This window comes from Dicentrarchus labrax, unplaced genomic scaffold (genome assembly GCF_905237075.1).
Source record: "Dicentrarchus labrax unplaced genomic scaffold, dlabrax2021, whole genome shotgun sequence".
NCBI lineage: Eukaryota > Metazoa > Chordata > Actinopteri > Moronidae > Dicentrarchus > Dicentrarchus labrax.
The window spans coordinates 614793-638130 of record NW_026136721.1 but is presented as its reverse complement, the minus strand read 5'-3'; the positions used below and the strand labels follow the sequence as shown (position 1 = coordinate 638130).

At 40.4% G+C, this 23338-nt stretch overlaps 1 protein-coding gene across 50 annotated transcripts in view; it reads right to left on the bottom strand.

Annotated features, from left to right (window-relative positions):
* LOC127355192 (NACHT, LRR and PYD domains-containing protein 12) overlaps nucleotides 1–23338 on the bottom strand; it is a 75749-nt gene that overhangs the window by 35395 nt on the left and 17016 nt on the right. Inside the window, exons 12-20 of one of the 50 annotated variants that reach the window (XM_051385771.1) lie at nucleotides 20576–20622; nucleotides 20127–20269; nucleotides 19790–19845; nucleotides 18610–18833; nucleotides 18000–18262; nucleotides 17780–17893; nucleotides 17503–17644; nucleotides 16353–16697; nucleotides 14465–14854 (exon numbers count right to left, since the gene is read on the bottom strand). The exons of 48 other annotated variants lie outside the window; for them this stretch is intronic. In XM_051385771.1, the coding sequence (XP_051241731.1) occupies nucleotides 16396–16697; nucleotides 17503–17644; nucleotides 17780–17893; nucleotides 18000–18262; nucleotides 18610–18833; nucleotides 19790–19845; nucleotides 20127–20269; nucleotides 20576–20622 (1291 nt within the window). In that variant the 3' untranslated portion in view covers nucleotides 14465–14854; nucleotides 16353–16395. Of the gene's footprint in view, nucleotides 1–14464; nucleotides 16698–17502; nucleotides 17645–17779; nucleotides 17894–17999; nucleotides 18263–18609; nucleotides 18834–19789; nucleotides 19846–20126; nucleotides 20270–20575; nucleotides 20623–23338 lie in introns of those variants that run through there. One more of the 50 variants, XM_051385770.1, reaches the window with a different exon arrangement.

The window sequence follows — 23338 nt, the reverse complement described above, 5'->3', positions numbered from 1 at the left end:
CCTCAAATCATGCACACCCGAGGAAATGCATTGGCTGTCAGCAGAGTGCGAGTGAGTATTGCACCCATTGCTACAGATGCGGCAGTAGCGAGCACTTCCTCGCAGGTTGCAGAATGAGAGGAGCCAGACAAGACAAAGATGGTCCTTTAAACGAAAGAGGGTTACCCCCACGGGACAGGGAGTAACCAGAAACAGTGCAACGTCCCAACAGTATTGTTCTCACTGTGGTGTCTCTGGAAAAGAACAAAGATTGAAAAGATGTGCATCCTGTAAAAAAGACACTTACTGCTCTAAAACTTGTCAAGCTGAACATTGGCCAAAACACAGAATACGGTGCAACCAGCACCCTTACTCACAAGTAAATCAGTGCTCTCACCCAAGTGCAAAGGCCCCTCACAACAAGAAAGAAGACAGCCATTCCCGTCTTGTTGATCTAGTAGGGAAACGATGTATGGTCGAGTGTTATATACAAGGCCGCAAAACTCAAGCATTATGGGATACTGGCTCTCAAGTCTGCATTGTTGATCAAAAGTGGAAAAGGAGACATTTACCACATGAGAAGTTAAGAGATGTCTCTGAGTTACTTGATGCACCCAACGATTTGCAAATCACAGCGGCTAACGGACAGAACATGCCGTATGAGGGCTTCATTGAGGTCACTTTTGGATTAGCTGCAGATGGAGCCGACCCCAAAGAACTTGTTGTCCCCATGCTAGTAATGAAAGGTGGACGTCTTTCACAGCCCATCCTAGGCTTTAATGTCATTGAGCAAATAATAAAAACTAGCACGACAGGAGAACCAGATGTTATGAGAACAGAGCAGTTGCATGAGACATTGAGAACAGCTTTTCCTTGCCTTCAAAGAGAAAATGTTACAGCCTTCATTGATCTGGTGACTGTGGGACAGTCATGTGACTATGTTGTGAAAACAACTAGAGAGAAAGTCATTGTACCCAAACACACATCTGTTCAAATAGACTGTAAGGTACAGACACGGCCACTGAAAAAAGACACTACACTTCTCTTTGAGCCTGACATAAATCCTCAGTGGGCTGAAGGCCTAGAGTTTAGTGAGACCTTGATAAAACTCAGAAGTGGTGTTTCACCTTACATTGTTCTCGATGTGCAGAATCCCACTGACCATGATATTGAGTTGTCAGGAAGAACTGTAGTGGGCACCGTGCAGCAAGTTCAGGCTGTGTATCCAGCCACAGTGTTCGAGAGACCCAATCATCCTCCTCCAGCGTCGGTGAGTCAAGTGAATGCAGAAAGTGAGCAAAGTACTGACATTCCATGGAATCCACCAATTAACTTGAGTCATCTGAGTGAACCTGAAAGAGTAATAGCACAGAACATGCTCCGAGAGGAGTGCTCCTCTTTTTCTAAATCAGATGATGACATTGGATGTATTGAGAAGCTGAAGTTGAGCATATCATTGAAGGACATGGATCCTGTAGCACGCACTTACCTGTCAGTACCAAAGCCACTATATAAAGAGATGAAAGACTATTTGCACAATCTTATTGCACAGGGATGGGTGAAGAAATCCAACTCACCGTATGCCTCACCTGTTGTCTGTGTAAGGAAAAAAGATGGAAGCCTACGTCTTTGCATAGACTACAGGGAACTAAACAAAAAGACTCATCCCGACAGACAGCCAATCCCTCGAGTGCAGGACATCCTTGACAGTCTTGGTGGCCACTCATGGTTTTCACTGTTAGACCAAGGAAAGGCCTACCATCAGGGCTTTATGGATGAAGGCAGCAGGCCTTTGACTGCATTTGTGACTCCGTGGGGTCTGTATGAATGGATAAGGATTCCATTCGGGCTGATGAATGCACCCGCAGCCTTTCAACGCTGCATGGAAGAGTGTCTGGAAGAGGTGCGAGACAACATCTGTATCCCCTACTTGGATGACACCCTTGTGTACAGTCAGTCATTTGAGAACCATGTGAATCATGTCAGAAAGGTGCTCCAGCTGTTGAGAAAACATGGGATCAAGTTAAAACCCAGTAAGTGTGAATTATTCAAACATGAAGTCCGCTATTTGGGAAGAATCGTCTCAGCAGAAGGCAGCAAAATTGATCCAGCTGACACTCTTGCTGTGAGAGCTTTGAAAGACAAGAGACCAAACAATGTAGGAGAGCTACGAGCCATAATGGGTTTGTTAAGCTATTACAGACAATATATACAGAATTTCTCCCGCATCGCAGGACCACTTTATAACTTGCTAAAAGGAACGCCAGAAGACAACAATGTGCCACGACACAGGACTAGCATAAGACAAGTTGCAGGCAAAAATAAAGGAGTGCCATCACACAAACCAATAACATGGACTGAAGAACACCAGCGCATATTGGAGCGGCTAATAGACTGTCTGGTCGAGCCACCTGTCCTTGGATTCCCAGATTTCTCAAAGCCATTTGTCCTCCACACAGATGCCTCAAATCAAGGTCTTGGAGCAGTGCTATACCAGCTGCAGAATGAGAAACTCCGTGTGATAGCCTACGGTTCCCGGACACTGACTGCATCTGAACGAAACTATCATCTCCACTCAGGGAAATTGGAATTCCTTGCCTTGAAGTGGGCAGTCACGGAGAAATTCAGAGACTATTTGTACTATGCTCCTACTTTTACTGTGTTTAGTGACAATAATCCACTCACTTATGTCCTGTCAAGCGCCAGGCTCAACGCAACCGGATGCAGATGGGTAGCAGAGCTTGCAGACTTTCATTTTACTATAAGGTACCGTCCAGGTAAAGAAAATGTGGATGCTGACAGTCTGTCAAGAATGCCTGTAAACATTGAAGAGATGATGACACAGTGTACTGAAGAGTTGGCATCAGATTGTGTGGCAGCAACAACCCAAGCTGTTGAGTCTCAAGACACTAGCTCACCAGGGGTCTGCCCAGTACAGTGTACAACAGTAAATGAAGCGACACACAAAGCATTCTCAGCTGCTGAGATTCGACAAGCACAGCAAGATGATAAGAACATTGGTTCAGTAATGCAGTGTAAACTGACAGACAACAAGCCATCAGGACATGAACTTAGCGCCCTCAGTATGCAAAGTAAGTGTCTGCTGCGTGAATGGGAAAGACTCCATATTGACGAGGATGGCATTCTTCGCAGGAAGACAACAAACAAAACGCAGCTTGTATTACCTGAGAGGTATAAGACCATTGTACTGAAAGAGTTGCATGATGAAATGGGCCATCAAGGCATTGATCGTACGACATCACTGATCAGAGACAGATTCTTCTGGCCATACATGCAAAAGGAGATTGAACATTATGTGTCCAGAATGTGTACTTGCCTGAAACAAAAGACACCATGCAAAGAAACACGGGCTCCTCTTACCAGCATTGTTACCACACAGCCATTTGAACTAGTGTCAATAGATTTTCTCCACTTGGACAAGTGTAAAGGTGGATACGAATACATATTGATAATAGTTGATCACTTCACTCGTTTCGCACAGGCCTATGCTACAACCTCCAAGTCTGCCAAAACAGTTGCTGATCGCATATTTAACGATTATGCCCTGAAGTTTGGACTGCCGACGCGGATTCACCATGATCAAGGCGGCGAATTTGAAAACCAGCTCTTTGCCCAGCTGAAAAAGAACTGTGGTGTATTAGGGTCGCGGACAACACCATATCACCCACAAGGGAATGGCCAAGTCGAGCGTTTTAATCGAACACTGTTACAAATGCTAAAGACACTCACAGATAAACAGAAGACGAACTGGAAAGAATCCTTGAACAAGTTGATCTATGCATATAACTGCACGCGATGTGAGGTAACAGGCTTCTCCCCTTTTTACCTCCTATTTGGAAGGTCCCCAAGGTTACCTATTGATCTCCTGTTTGGACTCACCTCAGAGACAGGAAAAGCAGACCATCGAGCATACATGGAGAAATGGAAACGAGAAATGCAGGAAGCATATGGAATAGTACAAGAGAATGCAAAGAAGTCAGCCGAGAGAAGCAAAAGACATTATGATGTAAAAGTGAGAAGCTCAGTGTTGTGCCCAGGTGACCGCGTCCTAGTGAGAAATCTGACACCTAGAGGGGGCACTGGAAAACTGCGTAATCACTGGGAAGAGAACATTCATGTTGTAACACGCCAGGTTGGGGAAGACATCCCAGTCTATGAAGTTAAACCTGAGCAGGGAAGAGGAAGGTCAAGAGTCATACATCGCAATCTGTTGCTACCGTGTGATCACTTACCCTTAGAGATCCAGCCAAAAGAGTCATCCAAGCAAAAGAAAAGACTAACAAAGTCAGCCACAGAAAATGCAAATCTGGAAGAGGAAGAAGAAGATGATGAATGTGAGTACTATTACAAGCCAGTAATACAGTCTCAAGTGCCCAGCGCGGAAACGACCACGGAGCATGACGACACACAAGAGGATGACCAGGAAACTTCAGTGTTGAGCACTGATGAGCCAGTGTTTGAAGAAAGACTCCTAACAAACACAGATGAGCTTGAGATACAGCAGGAGAATGTGCTGCAAGAAGAAGATGATCAGAGTGAGGATCTACAACCAGTGGAAGAAACACAGGACGAGATTCTAGATTCCCCAGATCCAGATTCAGGTGAGGACGACAGGGAACAAAGACATGACTTGCAGAGGAGAGAAAGAAGAGCTCCTAAAATCTTCACCTATGACCAACTTGGGACTCCAACATGTTATAGTGCAGCACATGTAAATGAAATGCTTTACCAATATCAGCCTGTACTATATAGAGAAGTTCAACCAATGTGGACAAATCCATATCAAATTTACCAACCAGTACTTATGCAGAGATACTAGGCATAATACAGGTGTGGACTGGTCAGTACAGAAAGAGACTGTTTAACTGAAGAGAAAATAACACCAAATTGAGTAAGGTCATGTATAAGCAATACATCTATACTTATCGTTATGTTGAGGACTCTTGGTTCATGAACGTTGAGATGTCGGGACGACATCTAATTTAGCAGGGGAGTGTGTGACAGATTGATTTTATGTAAAAATAATAACAGTTGTTTAAAAAGCAATGAATATAGGATACTTACCTGTCAAAGAAGTTTAATTAACAGAGTTAAAAACTAATGGCATAAGGATACTTACCTGTCAGAAGTTGAATTAATCTGTGATCATCTGTTGATCCTGTTCTGGGAAACCACCTGTGATCGATTAGTTATGCCTGCAGAGGTCGGAAGGGGGAGCTCTCGGGCCACGATGCCTCATTCTGAATGAAGCTGCCAGAAGAGAAGCATCGTGTCCCTACGTTTCATTTATTCACTCCCCTTTTCAGGTACAGAATGTATAGAGTATTTATATAGTTGATGTTATTGGAAGGGTAAAATATGTTCGATATGAGGTTTTGTTGATGTGCCGACTAAGTGTGGTGTTACGGGCATTAATGTTCGGGTTTTGGAGTGGCGCTAATTGAGATGCTAATTAGCAGCAAGCTAAACTCTGGCCGGCACAGAGCGTCACGTGACCGCAGGCACAGCGCATATTGTGTGCATAACTGACTGTTTATGTGTTTGTTTAGTAATGGATGTTTTTGTTTATAGTGTTAATTAACTGTCAAAAGGCTTGAAGTGCTTGTTATTAGATATTATTTGGGTTATTGCAATTACATATAATTTTGATATTTGAAATATTGTTTATTGATTATCTGAATATTTTATATTTTTCTAACCTGATACTATTTGTAAGTATAATTTTGTAAATAATAAATTCTGAATGAAGCTGCCAGAAGAGAAGCATCGTGTCCCTACGTTTCATTTATTCACTCCCCTTTTCAGGGCGCAACAGCAGCACTGTGAGAATCACCTTTTTTGATTTCTCCAGTGCGTTCAACACCATCCAGCCGGTGATTCTGAGGGACAAACTGGAGAGGATGGTGTGGACCACCAGCTGTCTACATGGATCCTGGACTACCTCACAGACCGTACACAGTTTGTGAGAAACATGAACTGACCTGCTCACCAGCAGCACGGGTGCCCCCCAGGGGACTGTCTTGGCCCCCTTTCTTTTCACCCTCTACACAGCAGACTTCAGACACAACACCGACAGCTGTGTACTGCAGAAGTTCTCCGATGACTCTGCGATTGTTGTCAGAGACGATGACGACGCAGAGTACAGAGGACTGACGGAGAACTTTGTGGACTGGTGTCAGCGAAACCACCTCCTGATCAACACGGGGAAAACCAAGAAGATGGTGGTGGATTTTCGCAGACGCCATTCTGCCCTCCCCTCACCAGTGAACATCCAGGGAATGGACATTGAGCAAGTGGACTGTTATAAGTACCTGGGTGTTCACCTCAACACCAAACTGGACTGGACTCACCACACTCTACAGGAAAGGACAGAGCAGGCTCTACCTTCTGAGGCGACTGAGGTATTTTGGAGTGAAAGGGGCACTCCTGAAGACCTTCTATGACTCTGTAGTGGCATCAGCCATCCTGTACGGAGTGGTCTGCTGGAACAGTGGCATCACAGAGAGGGAGAGGAAGAAACTGGATAAGATCATCAGGAAGTCCATCTCTGTCCTGGGCTGCCCTCTGGACTCAGTGAGGGAGGTGGGTGACAGGAGAGTCCTGGCTAAAGTGTCATCCATGCTGGACAATGAGTCCCACCCCCTGCACGGTGACCTGACAGAACTGAGGAGCAGCTTCAGTGACAGACTGCTTCACCCTCGATGTGTGAAGGAAAGATACAGAAGGTCTTTCCTTCCTGCTGCTGTTAGGGTCCACAACGAACACTCTTAATATGTGCAATAGTATTACACCACAAGGTGTAAAAACTTCAAAACACCAGTTTGACACCAGTCAGTGCAATGCTATTCTGTTTCATTATTTATCTTTTATAAGCTACTCTTTGTGCTCTTGTTATTTTTTATTCTGCCCTTTCTGTATGCTGTTGCAAACTGCAATTTCCCCATTGCAGGACAAATAAAGGTTTTCTTATCTTATCTTATATATATTTAACAACATACGTCTCAGATAGAGATTAGGGCCAGAAAGACCTATCAGGACATCCCTAGTGAGTGAATAAAAGAAAACCTCATGTAATGTAGTGTAGATTATTAACATTAAAACTGAATCAAATTCAGGTCTGTTTTCAGTAACTTACTTTGAGTCTGAGGGTCCAGGTTCTTTACTGATGTCTGGAAGTTCTCCTTTAGAACAGCCACTCTTTATAGACCCACCATAGCCAGACTCTGATCCATCCTTTTCCTCCACATCACTCATCTTCTCCAGTCTGAGAAGTGAACCAGCGACACTGGAGATACAAACGCCGCATAATAAAGTCAACACTCCACCTCTAAAGTTGCTAATTTTACATTAAACAAAAAAACATGCATTTTCTAGGCATCATAATGATAAACTTTGACTCTAGTTTAAGTCCAATAAACAACTGCAGTTGTTGAAGGGATCCTGAACTTGATTCCACAGAGCTGCAGCCATGAATAGAAATGTGTTTTTATTCATCAAGCTCCTGAATCTAGAAGAAGAAACACCAGTTGGGCTCCTCTTATTGTGTAATGATGTCAACCTTTGAATTGAAAACCAAACTAGTTAGTTCAATAATCAGAACTTCATTCTTTAATATTTAAAAACTGAGACCATAATTAACAATTCTTCTTTTCACCATGAGAAAATGTGTCTTCAGTTACTTTTATAAACCTCTTAATGTAACTCTTTTGATCAGTCTGAAGCTTGTGTTTGTTGCAGATAACTGTTGTACCAGCAGGTGGCAGCAGAGTCCAAGCGACTGAACTAAAACAAAACAACTTTTTATTACTTCTTCTATTATGCCATAAGGGGAAGCTGTTTTTTGTTTAATCCTGTTCCCATACGTTGGGCAAAAAATTTTTACTTTTAGCATACTAAAGTTATCCATGTGTCATCCTGAAGTTTTTTTTTTAAAGTTCCAAGTTCAATTCCATCATTGATTTAATATTAATTGTACATCAGAGTCAGATAAACATTGTTTTGCACACAGCTTCAAGTACATAGACATCTGTTACATTATGGACCAGGGAGACTTGAAGGAGTCACCACTATTGAAACAAAATGAACATTGTGTTTTATTAAGTGCATTAATAATGTGTAGCGGGCTAAGATGGAAAATCATGTATACAAATTTTAACCAGGCTAAACAGTGTATGGATCCTTCTGGACCAAGTAATTCTGATAATAGTAGTTAGATATATACAGTCAAGTCCGAATCTTTTCATACCCCTGGTAAATTTGATTTGATTACTTTTATTCGACCAGCAAGTTATTTTTTTTGACCGCAAATGACACAGGCATCTCCAAGAAGATAATAAGACGATGTACAAGGGGCATCATTGTGGAAAAAAATATTTCTCAGCTTTTATTTACATTTGAACAAAAAGTGGCATGTCCAAAATTATTCATACCCTTTGCAAAGATGTGACAGTGGGAAAATCCAAAGTTCTATACCATTCCAAATAGTCCAAGCTGTTCTAAAGCATCCTACTAACCCTGATTCATTGGGAACAGCTGTTTTAATCAACTCAACAGGTGAAACACAGAAGCTCTCGGCAGTTGGTTTGTGGACAGTCATGGCTAAGACAAAGGAGCTCACTGAGGACCTGCGGCTGCGCATTGTGGCTGCTCACAAGTCAGGAAAGGGCTATAAGGCCATATCTAAATGTTTTCAAGTTCCAGTGGCTACAGTGCAAAGTATTATTACGTGTTACGTTCCGCACCGTGGGAAATCTCAGAGGACGTGGTCTGAAGCCAGGAGGATAGTGAGAGAGTTGAAAAAGAATCCAAGGATCACCACCAAGGCCATCCTGGTGAATCTGCGCTGTGTTGGTGGCAACACCTCAAGGCAGACAGTCCAACGGACACTGCACACTGCCAGGTTCCACTGACGCAGACCAAGGAGGACATCACTTCTCCAGATAAGTCACACAAAAGCCCTCTTGGCTTTTGCAAATGCTCATCTGGACAAAGAAGAAGACTTCTGGTCTTCTGTTTTACAGTCAGATGAAACAAAAATTGAATTGTTTGGCCACAATGATGTATCCTTCATTTGATGCAAAAAAGGAGAAGCCTTGAACCCTAAGAACACCATCCCCACTGTCAAACATGATGGTGGGAACCTTATGCTTTGGGGGGTGTTTTTCAACCAACGGACCAGGGAACTAAATCACAGTAAATGACACCATGAAAAAGAGCAATACATCAAGATTCTCAACAACAACATCAGGCAGTCTGCAGAGAAACTTGGCCTTGGGCACCATTGGACATTTCAGGACAACGACTCAAAACACACAGCAAAAGTGGTGAAGAAATGGTTAGCAGACAAAAACATTAACTTTTTGCAGTGGCCAAGCCAGCATCCTGACTTGAATCCAATTGAGAATCTATGGAGGGAGCTACAGATCAGGATGATGGCGAGGAGACCCTCTAACCTGAAAGAGTTGGAGCTCATCGCTAAAGATGAATGGGCAAAAATAACAGTGGAGACATGCAAAAAGCTGGTCAGCAATTACAGGAAGCGTTTGATTGCTGTAATAGCCAAGAAAGGCTTTTCTATTGATTATTGAGAAGGGTATGAATAATTTTGGACATGCCATTTTTGTTCAAATGTAAATAAAAGCTGAGAAATATTTTTGTCCACAATGATGCCTCTTGTACATCGTCTTATTATCTTGTGGGAGACGCCTGTGTCATTTCCAATCAAGAAAAAAATCTTTTTACTCCACCAACATGTGTGAAATGTTTTTTGTTGAGACACCAACACTGGCTTGCTATGTTGATTACCTAAATCTGATATAACCTAAAAGTGATATCCGTTTGTCAAGACACTATTAGTAAAGTTCATATGGGTGTTCAACCGCATTTAAAAAATAGTGCCAAGGTGTGGAAACATCACTTTCTAGCCACTTTTTCTTCATTCACCTTATAGCCTGTATCAGAAGAGCTGCTTCCTGCTCTGCTGCTATAAAATGGAGTCTGAGCTGATGGCACCAAAAAACATGTTTTTATTCATATCACTTGGATCCTTCAATAAATTCTCTGCTGAATGAGCGAGCTTCAAATACACAAAGTGCTGCTACTGTGGATACTGTGGATAATTAGGAGGTTTAAAAGTTTGTTTTAGTCCTTTAAGATTAGATTAGTGTTTCTAGTTGACTGACAGCCACAGACACTGAGAGGAAGATGGCTCGAATGATTTATCTTTGTGTCAAACCTTAGTAGAAGTTTTTATATATAAACCCAAACAGACAGCTGGACACTGCAGACTCTGCTCTGTCCTCCTCTTCCTCCACACAATCACTCATCTTATTATCTGAAGTCAGTCTGAGAGTCAAACATTAACACAAACTGTGAGCTCAGAGCACAGAATCAGGAAACAACTCGTCTGTTAATGTTTCACTTAAAGACTGAGAAGAGGAAGTAAAACACACAGCGTACAGTAAAATAAAACCAACTGAAACTCCACATGCTCAGTTTTCTTTCAATCTAATTCATTTCTTTCCTCTACAGGAGAAACTGACTCAGAGACTTTGACAGTAAGATAATAAAATGTTGTATGAACACTCACCCTGCCTCAGCCTTCAGTTCTCCTCCTCCTGCTCTGTCCACTCTAAATGGAGACTGATCCAACTGAACACTTTCACTTTAAGGTTCCTTCCCTGTTCTCATGTACCTGGATCCTCCCTTCTGTATCTACAGGAAATCCTGTTTGTGTGTGTGTGTGTGTGTGTTTAGTTACCTAAAGCTAATTACACAAATACGTTTTTAGCAAAAAACAACTTAGTTAGTTTAATGTGGAGCTTCTTCTGAGAAATGAATAGCGGAGGAAGTATTCATATCATTTACTCAAATGTCACAAATACTCAAAGTCCTGAGTTCACAATGTTACTTCAGTTAAAGTAGAAGCACTGAAATCATTCAAAGTATAAGTACTCTGTGTTATTATGTTACTGGATCATTATTATTGATGCATTATAATGTATGTCTGCTTTAATGTCGTAGTAGGAGCTCATTTTAACACCTTCGTAACACTGTTTCCAAGTTTTATCTAAACTAATGCATCATATTTTATAAACTGATCATATTTTCTGTATTTAAAAGATTCATTTTGATAAAAAAATTCTGCATTTTCAGGAAATCATGTGTGTGTGTGTGTATGTGTGTGTGTGTGTGTGTGTGTGTGTGTGTGTGTGTGTGTGTGTCTCTCTCTCTTTAATTGAAATGACTGAATTAAAATGTCAATGGTCAAAATGTTGGTACTTAAATGATGTTTAAATAAATGAACTAAATCTGCTCTTTTATATTCACCATGTTCAATCAGTTAACTTTTGGAGATCATACTATTGGTTCTTTGTGTCTGGATAATCTTGACTCAATGATTAACAGCTTTCTCTGGATCTAACACTGTGCACTCAACCACTCATGGGTTTACAGTTAGCCCCGATCTTTTAATGCTTTCAGTGTTTATCTGCTTTAGGTTACGACTCAGCAGCGAAAGTTAATAAGGGGTTAAAGAAACTTTGGATTTATTACAACTTAGTCATTTGTTTATTAGTGGGTAGAAACAGTTCAGTCCTCCACAGTTAACAGTTCTCCTCAGTTCAGTTCAGGTTCAGGTGTGTGTGTGTTGGTTATTGATCACAATCAGTAAGTGATTAAAGTAATCAGTGATATTTCTGTCTGAACTGCAGTGGGGGGGGCGCTCTATAAACAGTAAACTGTGTCTGACTTACTGAGGGAGGATGTTACACCATTGGTTGGTCCAGTGTTGATCTGTCATTGATTGGTTGTTGTTCTTTCAAAATAAACACAAACGGTCCTCAACTGTCCAAAGGAGGCGTTTGAAATAAAATATCTGAAGATTTGAGCGGAAAGTTTTGTTCTTGCAGCTCCGCTTAGAAAATGTTTTGACTCAAACGTAGCTCAACCATGATCAGGACACTTTAAGAACAAATATTACTTAATTACTGACTCGTACAGAAAACAGCAGATGAACATTTAATATCAATAAACTCACATTATAGACACCACCACTCACTATCTGTGGAACTGTTAGCAATGTTGGTCCAGCAAACTACTCTAGTTTTTCCAATCAGCCACAGTTATCTTAACAGCTAACGTTACAGCGTTTAATCGGCCGAATACAAACTCTATGTTCAGTAACAGCTAGCTACCACAATAGCTAGCTAGCACTACCAAAGTAATACCTGGGCCTGTAGCTAGCTAACACATTAGTACTTTGTCGCGGTAAGAACTTTAAACAGACCTTGCAATAGTTGCACATGTACAGTTTAGTTAAACAGTGCTTCAATGTTACTGCAAATAGTTCATATATCTTCATTACAGTCTTTTTATTTTCACTTATATCGTCACAATATTTTTATTTAATTATTCTTTATGGTATATTTTACACTTCTGTGCTTTTGCACTACATTCAACTGGAATTTCTCCCATAGAGGATCAATAAAGGAATATCTTATCTTACCTTGTCCTGTCCTGCTAGCTAACACAGTAACACTGTTTCCTGTTAAGCTAGACAAAGCTAGCACAATAATAATAATAATAATAATAATAATAATAATAATAATAATCTGCTGCCAAAGTAATACCTTGTTATTGTAATAAACTGACAATGTTTCCTGCTGTGGACAAATCAAAACTGTGCATACAATGAGGGTACTTCCCCTCCACTGGCTCACACTGGCATGGCGGCGACCACAACAATGAATTTGGGGATTCAAACAGCACAAACTAAACTAATGGGTGACGTCACTAAAGGTTCACACTTGGTAATAACTCATCCTGTCGCTATTTCTAGGACAAGATTACAGGACTTACAGACACTGAGGGAGCAGCTGCACTTACTGCGGTTTGGTTGGATTTTGTAGCGACTTTTACATCTTTTTTAGAAAACGTGTCACAAGATAAAACATTTAAAAGTTTAATTTCAGTCCGAACTCGATCACATTTACTCCTGTTGTGACAAACTAAAAGCTCTTAAAGACAGTTCAAGTTCAAAAAGCCACATTTTCCACCTGTTTTTAATACAGTGAGGGACTATATGAGCAGGAGATGTTACACTGCACTGTTAACGTCAGTAATAAGTCATTAATATTACAGTAATAAGTGGACTTTATCTGTGGATCAGAAAGCTTTCATTAGCCTGGGTCTCACCGTCCAGCAGGGCTTCCAACATTAAAGATTCATGGTCTGAGCTAACTAGCTAGCTGCTGGATGCTAATCAAAGTTAAACAAGCAAATAAATTCCTGCAGTTTAATATTTTCTGTTTCCCATGCAGCTGTATCGTTACCTCCATTGGCGTCTATCAAGTGAATTTACATACAGCAGAAACACATGGGTGAGGTTTCTGAATGGTGGCTAACGTTAGCTAACTTACCTCGTAGCCCAGGATCTTTAAAGGGGGTTGGTCGCCGTTGTGAGCGGGTCAGAGGACGATGTTCAAAATATTCCTGGTTTACAAACTCGTTGTTCTTCCTCCAGTTGTTGTGGCATCCTTCCACGCAGCCAGCTGTTAGCTTTTGATGATAAAGCTAACGACGCTACCGAAGTTATCGCAGTCCCACGCTAAAACAAAGATTACATAATGCCAGCTAAGAGTCGTTGTTAGCCTCCTAAAATCACTGTAAACGGAGCTCTTGAGGCTTTCTGCTTAAATAGATAAAACCACTGAGTGTTTGTGTAACAATATAACATATATATATATATAATATAACAATATATATAACAATATAACATATATATATATAATATAACAATATATATAACAATATAACATATGTATAATATAACAATATAACATATATATATAATATAACAATATAACAATATAACATATATATAATATAACAATATAACATATAATATAACAATATAACATATATATATATAATATAACAATATAATATAACAATATAACATATATATATAATATAACAATATAACAATATAACATATATATGTTATATTGTTATATTGTATATATGTTATATTTTATATAGTATATATTATATAAAATATAACCCATTGAGTATAAAGAGTCATATAGACGTACTCTGTAACACTCAGTGTTGTTTTTCATACTGTACAGCCCGAGCTAACAGCTAACTAACAGCGCGGTAACGGCTGTGTATGAGAGGAGAGTGGAGCCTCCCAGGTAGACTTTATGAAGGCTGCATGTTATCAAATGTACCTGAACACTACTGAGCATCAATTCAACAACACATCCAAACTACATTTATATCATCACTGACTTATTATGGCCGCCTGAAACAAATATTAGTCTGAAAACTACAGATTCAATATTTAATAGTACGTAGTATTTCAACTTTATCCTCATCAGTTTTACTTTTTAATCTCATAACTTTCGATTTTTTATCTCAGAATTATGACTTACAGTGGGGATATTTTTATCATCAGGCAAAGTTTTCATGTTGTTTTTTATTGTACTGGCTGTTGTTTGACAGTCTTACAGCAGCACACATTCATTTTCATCAGAATCAGGTTTTCACATACAAAGAATCTGATCAGTTGGTGCTTAACAATTAAACATAGAAAAATACAAATAAAGATAAAAATAGAGAAAGCAGCCGATATATGGAAATATAAAAAGGGAGAGAATATGTACAATATGGCCGGATATTTCAATAAATGAGTAAAGAGCTGAACAGTGGGACATATAATGATATTTGCAATGTGCAAAGGTTCCTGCATCTCCAGCTCACTGAAGGACAAACACACTGGGCCGATGTTTCTGTACTGATGTTATTCTGTGTATGATGCACTCAGTGATCTGTAATCCACAAGGACAATAATCTATATGGAGAAAACACATCTGTATTATTAAAGCTTTTTCACTATATTCTTTTCACACTTCAGTGACTGTATGATTATTATCTGACTTTATAACAGATTACATTTAATATCCAAACCCTACAATGAGTTCATGAAACATAATTCACTGCTAAAGTTGCCGTAATAAAACAGATATTAATATGACACTGATGGCTCATTCTGCAGCATAATGATACTTTTACTTTAACTGCATGTTACTTATGATTCTTCTGTAGTTTTAATTCAGATTTTAAAAGCAGGACCTTTATTTGTAGTTGATGACTGTCATATAATTTTGTGCAGTTATGATTCAGCTTAATAAGGATAAAGACCACAACACCAAATTCATACTCTTTAAACTGTAAACATGTGTTTGAAACTTACATTAACAGAGAAATATAACTAATAATAAAAAGTGTATGTCTAACAGAGTGAGGAGATTTCCAGCTACCATCTTTGCAAACAGACTGAATCTTTTGTATTGAAATGAGTGAATGAGGAATGACCCATCAGTGTCAACCACACAAGATCTGTTTGTTCACAGATTAAACCTTCATTGCTCAACATGAGACAGAAACAATCTACAGTTAAATATTAAAATCACACAGAAAATTAGGAGAAAGTGATGTTTGTTGTTGCGTATGGTTTTACAAAAATGGTTTTAAAAATGAGGTTAATGTTTTCACACGGACCCACCACCCATTCTCCGTTCAGTTCAATAGCCTTTTCCAGATCCACCATGTAATTCGAGCTGGTGTTAGCAGCTATTCAATTTCTCGGGTCAGTTTTTCCACCGTTCCAAAACCTGTTTTTCACCCTTGATGGTACGTCGTTTCAATATTTCTTCTACATAATACTTCCTGTCTTTAGCCAAGATTATTTTTTGCAACTCGGCCGCATAAAAGGAGCCCTCGATAGGCTCTCTCTCACAATCTTGGAGTTTGTACTTGGGATGAGTACGAGGAATGCCATCCTCCACCGTAAACACTTTGTTTGTAAAACTCTGTTCATATTTTTTATCAAACGCACCTCTGAGCTTGGATAATCTGATCGCACTTATTAAACTTCATCTTTCACGCACCGTGGTGTTGGGTAGGAAATGTCGTGTACAGATTTTGAAACACTTGAGAGATGCTCTCAGAGGTCACCTGCATAGGCATAGTTTTTATGCTTTTATGGAAGCCCTGATTGTAGCTTTTTAACCAAATCCTGTAAAACACTGAGGTATCGCCTTGTGTTGTTAGCCATAAAATAGCTCCACATTTGAGTTTTTAATGTATGGTTACATTTTTCAATAATAGAAAAGAATAATTATAATAAAAAGTAAAAAAAAAAAAAAAAGAAAGAAAGTTTCAACTGGTATTGTTGTAAGTCGGCTTTAACAAAACACCCTGCAAGAGAACCTCAACTCTCTGAATGTCCCCAGGAAAATGCTGCTCTACACAAAGTTGTTTACATGTATTCGTAAAATCGTAATTACCAGTTAGATCAAACTGATCCAGTCCAGGAGTCTCATTTCTTCTTCAGCTCAACTTCAGCTTGTTGGAAAGGGTTGGATCCAATGTCCTCAAGCCCTCAATCAGGGAGGAACTGGCTTGTGTTCCTTTGTTTCGTACCATGTCAATCACAGTTCGAGCATTGTCAGCCCTGCTGCTGGTTCTGGCTGAATCCATTTCTTCTTGATTTATAATTTCCCGTTCTAGAAGTTTATCCAGCAGCTGGTTCAGAACAGATTCAGTCACTGATCTGACAAACTCTGACCGAACTGCTAACAACCTGCTCTCTGATGAACCACTCTGAGGATTTTCTTCACGTAGGGCCGGATCTAAGGGACGAGCAGAACAAAGATTGTTATTCTTTTGCTTGCAAGTGTTTTTATCATCATTGTTTTTTTGTTTTGTTCTGGCTTTTGCTCAAGAACTCTGTAAAGCACTTCGGGTTACTTTGGGTATGAAATGTGCTATATAAATAAATCAGCCTTGCCTTCAGTAACACAGGCCTCTTACTGTGAGTTCAGATGCAACACCGAGGGAATTTTACAGACAGCTTGAAAGTTTATGTAAAGCTGCAATCAGACACAAATTCTCTGATGCAGATAAAAGGTTTAAAAAACTGTCCAGTGAAAACACTATACACACTTTAAGATGTTATGGACTTAAGTAGGACTGAATTAAATGATCCCGCAGCTGCTGGTGCTCTCTGTTGATGCAAACAGTTTCAGTTTTACTGGTGAAATGTCTGCCACTACCTGATTCAATGGGTGAGGTTTTCTTTTGTCAAGTTCAGAGCGTTCAAACGTCACATGCAAAAAGCTCAGGCACAACATTTCCTGAGTCCCTGTTTATGTATTACTGATGATTGTCTGCAGGAACAAACTGAAGACGCATTAATACATAATAAGTTTATGTATTCATCAGCATCAATGAGCTTAATGTTGCTTTCTTTCACATTGTGTCAAATGCCCACTGAAATTTTGGTCTGAAATGTTTTATAATTCTAAGAATGGTGTAATATTGGTTAAATGATCTAAGGCAGAGTATGGGAAAGGCTCTGGATCAATCAGTAACTGCTGCTCTATTATCTGCTGTACTATCAGGTGGAGTGATGCTGCAGGTGAATGAAGACTTTACCAATCAGATCAACGTCATGCTCCCAGACCTCCCTCTGTCCCTGGTCTCGGACCGTTAAAGTCACTTCTTTTGTGTTTGTAGGCAGGCGGATCTCAAATGTCGGGTGATAATTTGGTCCAAACTCCAAGGAAAAATGTGCTTTCTGAAACCAAAGTGTCAGTTTCTCTCTCTCTCTCTCTCTCTATATATATATATATATATATATATATGAAGTAAATTAAAGGTAGAACACAGCAGTTTAATGAATCATTCACAGACCTTTATCTAAAACACTCACCTTAGGCTGTATTTTGACGGCCTCAGGACAGTGAACAGTGTAACCTTCATCTTTGAAAAGTTCACATTTGGAAGTGGCCATGATGTTTTGATAATTCCGCTGTTGTTTCCTGACCTTAAGAGGCATCAGAACATTTCAATTAGAGGCTTTATCCTCAGAAGAGCCCAACTGATCAATCAGCAGGTCAATCTCATTACAGATCTGCAGTGTGAAGCTTTACCTCGTCCAGACTGATGTTGCACGGCAGGAGAATCACATTCAGTTTTTGTATTTCTGTCTCTGGGTTTGGTGGTCCGAGGAACAGCAGAACTTGGCCACTAACTGGTTTCGTCCACAACCTCATAATGTCCCAGATCAGGCCGAAGATAGAGAGGTGATGCACTTCCACAATGACATGAGTATCTGTAATCTGCAGCGGCTCCAGGATGCTCATTCCATCATCAGTGATGTGGACGACAGACAACAGACCATCAGGCAGAAGAGCTGTGAAAACACAGAGCAGTTAGACTTTTGTTTTACTGATAACAACCTCAGTGCAGTGTAAGACCTACCCTGAGGAACATTTTGATTAGTGATTTTGGACAATGATGATCACAGGGAGGTAAGTGGAGGCAGGTGTTTTAATCAATAGGATGAGAATCCAGTGAGTCTAGCTATCCCAGCCCCATTGAAAGAATATAAACGTGGGTCTTCACTATCAAAGTCACCAGAGCTCAGACAAAAAGTTGTTGATGGCTCTCTGCAGCGTGTAGGGGGCACGAACCAGACTTTACAGTTTTATCATTCCTCTAACAAAACTTTGCACTCACAAAGCACAATAACATCCTTACCATCCACATCCATTGTTTCACAGTGTGGGAGGTGGAGCTGACAGAGAGCAGCATCCTCTGAACACTTGATATCGAACAGCAGCCCTGCAGGCGTCTTTCCAGCTGATTGGAGGAGGCTCTCATCCCATTGGACCGTCCTGTAAAGCAGCTCTACCTCCTGGGCCACAACAAACACCAGTCCAGTAAAAGTACACTTGAACAAACCTGGACCAGGACACCTGAACCTGTAGGACACAGAAGGGTTGATTACTTCAAGCTTTCATCCTGTTGGCTTAGTTTTGGATCTGCCGCTTTCATGGCTAAACCGTACACTGAAATATGTTTGTGAAAAGACTTGAGGAGAGAAACAGTCAACACAGTAACAGAATTTTGACTCATATTTGATTCTGAGTTTTCATGAGCCTGCTGAGGACTCAAGGACTCACACAGGAAACAGAACAAAGGAACAGACTTTGGGATGCAGAATTAAATGCACATTAACACATAGATACAATACAGAATAAACTACATTTAAATGCTGAGAAATGTTTTCTGTCATTTCTGGACGCAACTTGGCAACTTTTCTTGCTTGGCTTTCGCAACTTTTCAGACCCTCTAAGTGACTTTATTTCTAAAGAAAATGTATTCAGACTTATTCACCAGACCACACCATTAGAGAAGGGGCAATAAACATATGCAGATATATAATATAATTAATATCCATGCATGAGTAATCACACAGCTCTTCTTTTCCCTCTCTCCTCTTGCACCATGTGCAGGCAGTCAGTAGGTGGGGCAGGTAGGTTGAGCAGAGACTCTCTCTTCTCTCCGGAGCTCTGGATTAGGATGTTCTTATAGCTTATAAATATATTAATCATTTGTTTGTTTGTGTAAATATTTAAATTATTCGATTGATCTTCTGCATTCCTTTCTAAATTGTTTAACAACCTTTTCACTTCAAATATACAATGTCCCTGTAGTAAGTCTGTTATTATTTGCCTCAAAATGTCTCTCTCTCTCTCTCTCTCTCTCTCTCTCTCTCTCTCTCTCTCTCTCTCTCTCTCTCCCATGCTACAACCGACAACATTGTAATGCTTTATGTAAAGGAAGCTGTTGGACCAGCTAGCTCAACTGAAGAGGTTGAACATTTAGTGTAGGAGTTGACGAGGTCGAAGTATTCTGCATTTTATGATCTGGTTACCTGTATGAACTCTTTCCAGACTCAGTCAGCAGTTCCGGTGTGAAACTTAACTTGTCCTAAAAGTGAAAAAGGTACAAACTTAGTTAATGAAACTGGACTGGAGAGTTAATTAGAACACATTGAGATGGGAGCAGAAACTGGCTACAGGTGACAGGATCCTCACTGCTTCACTTTCTACTCTACGTAAAGCCTGCAGGACTACGTTGGACAGCAGCTGGTAGTTTAATATTAGTAGAATTTAGAAGGTCAGAAATATTCAACCCTGGAGGGGGTAAAACTAAGGAACCAGAGTCTGATCACTGACAGATGAATAAAAATGTTAAAGTTAAAAACTGACATTTGTATTCAGAGCCTCTCCACACACAAGCTGCTGCTGCTTCAGTGTCTCTGGATCATCAGGACACAGCTGATCCTCTTCATCCACACTCTCCTCTCTGCTGTCCTCAGACACATCCAGGACTGTGCTTGATGTGGACGGATCTGGTGGGTGATTAGAACCATCGCATGGGGACAAGAAGACACACAGCAGAACACACAGTTCAAGACCAGGTCCAGTGGCCATAAATATCAAGTTAAAGTCCATACAATACAATGTATACAAAAAACACAAGGACTGAGATGGAAGACATTCTTTCAGTGACATCCTCTTCCCCAACATGGAGAACAAAAGATCTGCAGTGGTTATTGGGATTAACCAGCACCATGAAGCCCACAGCAGCCAATCTCCCAGTTATGCTTTAATACCAGTTTAAGTTTCTTTAATACATCCAGTGGGTGTTTACTCACATCCTTCATGTTTATGAGGTGTAGCCCTGTATTCTCTGTCGTCCACTCTGTAGGAATAAACACAAATACAACAGTTATCTCTCATGAAGAGAGTAAGGCTTGGAGCTAAATGCTAACATCAGCATGTAAACATGCTCACAATGACAATGCTGACTGATGTTTACAGGTATATTGTAATTGTTCACCATCTTACTTTACTGGCAAGTGTTACACATCGACTCGTACCACTGTTAATTCACCGTCTATTATGTGTGTCGATGTTTGAGGAGTTTTTTCTCTGCTGTTACCATGGTAACTACCAGTGTCTGTGCTCACTGGCTGTAGCTCACTGTATGGCTGCCCCAGTCGTCTCCGACACCACCAGATATTTAGTTTGCTCTTGTCGAGCCTGAGGGAAACTTAATAGACATAAAAGCATAATAGGACGGCTAAGTTAGCTGCATTGCTAACCAGCTAACAGCAGTAGCTGGAAAACATTTGAAGTAGCTAACAACAAGTAGCTGCAGCTATATTTCCATCAGGAAACTCCATAAATCACTAACATTTGAAGCTGAGCAGCCGGAGGACGTCAGAGGGAAAAACTGAACATATTTTCTCCATAAAATCTGATCCAAGTTCACCAAAATCACTGAATAAAGTTATAAACTTGTGCTTTTGTACAGTAATCAGTGAGGCCCGGCGCCCTGAAACACTCTTCTCCGGTTGCATCCTTCATGAACCAGTGTTCACTAACACCGGGTACAGACATTCAGCAGGCTTCAGTCAGCCAATCAGAGGACAGTGGGCTTTAGGAAGGGCAGGACTTAAAGAGACAACTTGTTTCAGACAGATGATGAACTGAGGGGCTGCATGAAGGGCCAGAATCAGATCAATAAAGATGTTTCTGAAGAGTGAATCATACAAAGCTACTCTAGTGGAGTTTCAGACTGAGAATAAAGAGCTGGACATTCAAAGTCAGAGGATCACCAAAGTTATTATAATTCATCCTGAGGGGAACATAAATGTCTGAATAAACTTTCATCTTAATGCATCCAACAGACAGAGAGACAGACAGACAGACAGACTCCAGCTCCCTGTGTGGCACTCACTCTCTCTCTCTCTCTCTCTCTCTCTCTCTCTCTCTCTCTCTCTCTCTCTCTCTCTCTCTTTGTTATATGTATGTACACCTCATCTTACACTCACATTCACCCACACCAACACCACTGATACATGTCTGGAGTCCAGCCAATGAGTTGAACGTTGAACACTGGAGAAACAAGAAATTGCTTATAAACTAAATGTGATGGGTAGCGTTCCCTCCCCACTCTAGTTTAGCCACAGCCTGCAATCATTGATTGTCAGCAGGTGAGGCTAATCACTTCTCAGTCCTTAAATGTAGCTGTGTAGCAGTCAGCAGTAGGTTTTGCCTCACCCTACCCTGACTCTACATTTGTTTGAGGGATGCCGATGCCCAACTAAGGTATGAATTGTTCTTGGCTTGTTTGTCATATAGTGGGCGCATGCATTAAATTCTTCCCTCACATCTGTGCAGGTGTAATGGCAGGAATATGGGAGCTAATTGAAGGTAGTTGCTGCTCCCTCCACTAGAAGAGTGTGGTGTGTATGTGCCAGATTCTAGTTGGATAAATTGTTCATGTAACTCGCAGGTATGTTAATCTTTAAGTTGTATGTCTTGTGTACTATTCTTCTCAGTGGTCTTTAGATTTTAATGACTGAAACATATGTTTTTGGATTAATGTTTATATTGTATACATGTCACCATATATATTTTTATATATACATGGTGTCTGTTCCCATGACCTAGTCTTCTGGCTACTGCTGTTTTTGCCCTTCTACAAATGTATTTATTGTATATGGTTACCTTGTTTTACTGTGTAGATTGTTAATTTTTGATAGTTGGTCTGTGTTTTCTTGGTTAATTTAGTTGTTGGATTTATTTATCATCTTTCATAAACCAAACTTGTGAGTTAATGATATAGTGGGGCTCTTTTTAGTGTTTGTACAGGTGGGCTGTCATACGCTTACAGGTGGTGGGTTACTGGTTGGAGGGTTTCCCCCTGTTTGGGTTCTATGTGCATGCTTACGTTGCTGTGTATTCTAACTATGTGCTTTATTGTTTTGCAGTGTGTGTGTGATCTCCTCTTCCCTGTACCTACTGGTGGTGGTGACCCCCCCTTTTCTCTCACTCCCTCATTCCTGTAGGCCTCCCTGACAGCCCCCCTCCCCTCCCCCTTGTACTGGTAATTACCTGTTTAGTGAATATAAGTATATTTTGGTAATAAATCATAAATTTTAACCTGTCCCAAATTGTTTTTTTGAGAGTGACATTAAATCTGTGTAAATAAATTTAGTGGTCGAAACTGGAAATTCACATCTCTGCTCCTTTTTTCTCTGTACTATAAGAACCTGTGAAAGTGGGTATTCTCTGGGTGAAAGTCCCAGGGTGGCGTTGTCTCACTTGCTGTCAGGGCGCTTAACTGCCCTGGTCACATAAATAAGAATTGATCATTTATAGCCAATAGTCAGACATACAGTCATACAGTTAGACTGTTCAGAAAAGGCTCTGCTGTTCTCAGTGAGGAGGAGAACTAATACACTACACCTGTATGAATATGATTGGATGTTACTGGTCAGCTGGTAGCTGAGAAGCTGAAGGATGAGCCACTGATGCCAATTAAGTATTGAAAATGTGAGTTCAATGTTCAGCCTGAACAAACACAATCTCCTCACACCTTTTAAATCTTATTGAGCAGAGCCGTCAAC